The sequence below is a fragment of the Sycon ciliatum genome, chromosome 7 (genome assembly GCF_964019385.1).
Source record: "Sycon ciliatum chromosome 7, ocSycCili1.1, whole genome shotgun sequence".
Lineage (NCBI taxonomy): Eukaryota > Metazoa > Porifera > Calcarea > Leucosolenida > Sycettidae > Sycon > Sycon ciliatum.
The window spans coordinates 30,598,246-30,604,245 of NC_088649.1; the positions used below are offsets into that span (position 1 = coordinate 30,598,246).

General features: G+C 46.1%; 1 protein-coding gene across 1 annotated transcript in view; it reads right to left on the reverse strand.

Moving 5' to 3' along the window:
* The window catches only part of LOC135821314 (uncharacterized), a 45,928-nt gene that overhangs the window by 3,503 nt on the left and 36,425 nt on the right, over window positions 1-6,000 (reverse strand). Inside the window, exons 8-11 of the mRNA XM_065334374.1 lie at window positions 5,294-5,626; window positions 4,825-4,866; window positions 2,688-2,789; window positions 1,358-1,702 (exon numbers count right to left, since the gene is read on the reverse strand). Coding sequence (XP_065190446.1) covers window positions 1,358-1,702; window positions 2,688-2,789; window positions 4,825-4,866; window positions 5,294-5,626 — 822 coding nt within the window. The remainder of the gene's footprint in view (window positions 1-1,357; window positions 1,703-2,687; window positions 2,790-4,824; window positions 4,867-5,293; window positions 5,627-6,000) is intronic.

Genomic DNA, 6,000 nt, shown 5'->3' on the forward strand with positions numbered 1-6,000 from the left:
GTGGAATGTCGTTACGCAGCAATCAGGACAACACTAGACTTCCTCTATGCATGCCCATATAAAGGCGAACTATTCTTGTGCCACCGTACTGCTGAACAGCAGTCATGATAGAGAGTGGTGTGTTTACATCCGCTTGTGGCCAACGACGTCATGTGACCCATAGATGCAGGAGTTGAGCCGAGTTGGAACCAACGTGGCCATCCTGTTTGGTCATGTGACCCTTGAGTGGCTCACGACTGCCGTCCGGAGCGCTCGAGAAGCGTGCTGTGCCCTCCTCTCGGCAAACCTGAGCTCCAGGAGCTTTCCAAAGAGCCCAAGATTGTGGAAATGGCGCGAAGGAGGCCAACATTATAGCCTGCTGAAGGTGAACATTGTGCTGAAAATTCAAATTCTGCTACATTCTCTGTTGGAAATCAGTACATAAAGGGTTAATGCATAATTGTGTCACTAAAGGATGTTCTGAACAAAATGATAATCCGCTGATGCATTCTTTTCTTCCGATTATCATCTTCTTTCCTTCTTTCTTTTTCCTTCTCTTGCCATGGCTGGCTAACGCCCCCTCCTTTGCATTGGCTTCTGCCATTGGACGGTGAAATAAAATGAAAACGAGAGAGCTTGGAAGCTCAGGGCCCTACGCTATGCTTTTTTGCCTTGATGACCTAGACAAAAAAGCATAGGGATGTTATAAATTCTTATTAATTTCTACTTTTTGTTTTTAGACATAACCTGGGATTCGAACCCGCACTATCGCCCTGCGTGCATTCCCCAATACACTTCGCATACATACTAATTCTTACAAGTTGCTTCACGTTATGATCTTGTATTTGAAAGCCCTATTTGAATATGCATTGTGGCCAGCCATCTTTGATTGTACGGTACGGTACGGGACAGGTACGGGACAGGTACGATCGAGGGTAATACGACACCATCTACCGCTTTGATGACGGCAAAAAAAGAAGAGGGATGTTATACTTTTTTCAAATCTCCTTTTTTTTCAGGCATTACCTGGGATTCGAACCCACACTATCACCCTACATGCATTCCCCCATACACTTCGCATTCATACTCATTCTTCCAAGTTGCTTCACGTTATGATCTTGCGTTTGAAAGCCCTATTTGAATAGTGCGGCCAGCTGTATGTGGCCAGCTGTGTTTGATGGTACGGTACTGTACGGGACAGATACGGGATAGCGCCAGGCGTGACACAAACACACAAACAAACAAACGCCAAATTAAAGCTGTGTGGACCCTGGCTAGCGCCAGACGTTACTGAAGTAACGTCTTCTGCATAGCTACGGGAATAAATAAAACGAAATAATGATGAGGCTGGCTGTTCAACTGGGAACATATGACTTACGTGTCACACATATCAGAGTTGACACCCCCAAAGTCTTTTTCCGTTGTACTGCGCTGGGAGATGCCGTTGCCCAGGCGCTTGACTGATCAATCGCGTTCCTGGTCGTTACGGGCACTCCATCGACGGCAGGCCAGCTGGTTAGTAGCCATGCCTGGCTTAGTATGGTGTGGAGATGCAGTTCCCTGAGTGCCTGGACGACCGTGGCCAGTAGGAACGTTCTCGGCAGAGTTAGCTTCAGGCGTTCGCACTCGGACTTGGCGCGTTCGTACGAATACACGGGCGTGGTGGTCGGGTCACGAACCCGGTACGCCTGGAAGAGTGCCGTCTGAGGCTTAGCCATCTTGCCTAAACACACACACACACACAGACAGCGTACGCGCATGAAGCATCTGTTCAGATCAAGAAATCTCTTATTAAAAATACGGTATTTCCCCGATTATGAGTCGCACTCGATTATAAGTCGCACCCCCATTTTCAGGTTTGAGCAATATTGTTGCGATATATTCACTTCAGTTGTAAGTCATGCTCGATTGTAAGTCGCATCCCCTTTTCTACCCTGAATTTTAGTGTAAAAAGGTGCGACCTATAATCGGGGAAACACGGTATCAACTCAAGGAGCATGTGAGCTGGACTATCACTGGACTATCACGGGCCGACTGAGCCCCCCCCCCCCCCCCAACACACAATACAGCGGAACGTAGCAACGCAAAAGACGCCCGACAACGATAGTACTGTACTACTGGTATCCTTGCTTGGTAGTTAACATGTTTTTCGATTTTGACAGCATGTTACAAGGCGAGGACGCATAGTGCTCCTGACTACAACCATAACAACCACCGAATCGAAAATACTCTACTACGGTAAGTCAACAAATATTTGGCGCATATTTTTTTATTTTCGACTATTCTCGGCCCGAGTATATTTGGCCGAAAATTTGTTCTGCAACATTCAGTGTGAGAGTGTGCACAGGCAGCAGCAGTACGGGCCGAAAATTTAACGCGACAAAAAATGTGTTTTAGCCCTGGGAGGTCGAAATTTGAATGGGCCGAAATTTGTGGACTTAAGTACCCAATAGAAGGAGCACGAGCATTTGCTGCAGACAAGTCGAAATGGAGATCAGACATTGTTTATGGATGAGTTTTTGTTGACTGGAGACAGAAGCGGACTTGGCTTAATTTCAGAGTATTCTCATGCATTGTTCTTTGGCCTTTGTACGCGTGCTGTGGTATTATTATTATTATTAAGTACCCAATTGTTTGCTAAGGTTGCCAACTGGCAAACGTTTCCCTGGTTACCATCAATGACAAGAACGTGATTACTAACGGCTTACGTGCACATGTGAAATTTCCTGACGTAGCGGGCAGACAGACGTAGTTAGCTCCAAGTGTTCTGCTGCAGTCCACGTCTTTCCTGCATTTCAGAATGGCGTTCCCTATGAACACACACACACACACACACACACACACACACACACACACACACACACACACACACACACACACACACACACACACACACACACACACACACACACACACACACACACACACACACACACACACACACACACACACACACACACACACACACACACACACACACACACACACACACACACACACACACACACACACACACACACACACACACACACACACACACACACACACACACACACACACACACACACACACACACACACACACACACACACACACACACACACACACACACACACACACACACACACACACACACACACACACACACACACACACACACACACACACACACATGTACACACACACACACATGTACGCACACACACACACACGCATATACACACACACACACACATGTACACACATACACATATACACACACATGTACACACATACACATGTACACACACACACACACACACACACACATGTACACCCATACATACACATATGTACACGCAAAGTTCGCAACAGACAGACATACTAGTTAAATGAGAAATACGGGCTTGGCCATACACGACTCGTACACGACTCACGAGCGACTCACGGAAAGGGTGAAAACACGCAGATGCGAAACATGCAAGGAGAGAAAAGTCGACGTGGAGAAAGCAGTATAATTGTAGCAATCAAGAATACAATCGATGCAGACATGGCACAGCGCCTTCCTAATCTGATTGACCACCCCCCCCCCCGTGGAGAAATGAAGCTCCCTACTCATAGTTGTGTATCAAGGCTACTTCATAACACGTAATTTGTATACACATAAATAGTACACTGTAGCCGTAATGCATGGATAGCTGTGTGCATACTCGCACTGCCTTGCTCTTCTTCTTCTTCTTCTTCTTCTTCTCCTTGTGAGACAATGAACGAATGATTTTGTGTTTTTTTCATGCCATTCAGCGAAAAATGAAGTCAATAGTAACAACTAGAGGGTTTTTTTTACTAAAACTTCTAAAAGCCATGTGGTGGGGGGGGGGGGGGGCAGGCGCGGGTTTATGAAGGCGCATTTGCCTGGGCTGAAATCGGAGGTTCGTCCACGTAGGTTACATTTTGCATGGCAAGACGACCATTTTTGGAAAATGGAAAATGGGTTACAGGGTAACTATTTCCCCTGCCCGCCCCCTGCCCCGCCCCTGCCCGCCCCCTGCCCCCCTACTATTTTTACTTGGCTAGAACCCTGTACACTACAACCTGTTGCATTTTAGGTGCCATCTAAATTTTATTATCTCTAATATAAGCACAGTCTCCAATAATAGCACGTCTCCAATAATAGAACACCTTGGGGCGGCATTCAAAAAATAAAGTGCTCAGTCTCCATTATAAGCACACTGTGTAAATTCATTATCTATACCGGCGAAAAAAAACCCTGAAATGTGTGTGTCTGACATGAATTTGGAATGGAAACATGCCTCTGAAATGAGGTTGAAATAATAATGGAACAGTCTCCAATAAAGGAACGTCTCCATTAATAGCACGGGGCGGAGGTACATTGAAAAAATAAAGGACCGTGCTTATATTAGAGATAATACGGTATCATTAAGTGCTGGGTTTCTTTTCTCTACCGAAATCACCAAAATTAAAGTTGCATTAAAATTTAAAACAACGCCGTAGGAACCGTCTCGAAGTCTACCAAGAGCAAAGTTACGCAGTAACTGATAGTGTTGTTAATGCAGGAAGATGACTTTCGGGAGTTGAGTTTTACCCCATGGGCGGCGGGCCCAACAATTTATTTATTTTATTCAACATCTTATGGCTTCCGATGGCATCCAAAACGGGAAGATGCGGGTGGTAGCCAACCATGGTAAAAGAACTTTGGTGGAATGTAAAGGTGATTCGCAGTGAAGAGACTGTGTTTGAAGTTGAAGAAGTATGTCTTAGTAGAGCTTGCGCTAACTGAGCCCCCCCCCCTACAATGCTAGACAAACACAGACAACTTCCTTCGCCTGTATTTCAGGAGTGACGTACTTTCTACCACGGGTCCTCCAGGATTGGTGCTGGGTGCCGGATCTGTGGCCAGAGAAAAGAAACCAGGGAACACACAATGTGCTTGCCTCCACGCACTGCATGCAAACAAGAGCATGGTAAATCATCATCCATTTCATCTTCATGCTGCCCAGCCAGAATAGGCAATGGCAGATAGTTCCCCAGGCAACTTGGGTTGCTGCACAAGGGATTTCACTAAGACTGCAATATTGAAAAGAAAGAAAAACCCCGCTCAGCTTTAGATGGCAGGAAAATTGATGCAACTCTCACCATCATTCGGCCTGCTGTACGTTTCATCACAATTTTCACGCCAAAATGCTGTACAAATTGACATGTATATTCATTGCAACACATCTCAAGGCGCAGTGGGAGCACTGGCCAATGTGGAGAGAGAGAGTGGGTGTTAGCCAACCGCGGCAGATACCTGGGGAGGGCGGATCCGAGTGCTTACCTCCATAGCAAATAAGATGATACTTGGCCGAATGCTCAGCCGTAAAGAAACGGTGCTTTCCAGTAGCAGCAAGGTTTATTCCCGAATACGTGACTTGCCTAAAGATTTCCACGTTACTGACATGCGGAGTAGGCAGGCCAACAGCCACGGGAATAAATTTACTATCGCTATCGGAAACTATCAGTGACCTGAACTTGTGATAAATGCATTCCTTGACCTCTGGCGTGTCCGGTGGCAAGTTCATGCCCCAATTCGCGCAGTGCTGACGGTTCAAGTTTGCACCCGTCGGTCTTGTGCCGATATAGTACACACTGCCGCCACACGACGGTGGAGCTACACACGCAGCAGAAACAACAGTGGACATGAATCAGTAAAAAAAGAACACACACACACAAACTTACACATACACACACACGCAACGCACACACAAACTTATACACACACACACACAAACTTATACACACACACACACACACACACAAACTCTCTCTCTCTCTCTCTCACACACACACACACACAAACTCTCACACACACAAACTCTCACATACACACTTATATTGTTGTTCTGATTTGCACTTGTTTTTTCTTTTCTTTTTCTTGCCATGGCTGGCTATAAGCGCCCTCACCTCCTCCTTGATTGGCCTTGGCCATGAGTGTGTGCGTAATAATATCAGTCGGTAGAGCATGAGACTCTTAATTAATCTCAG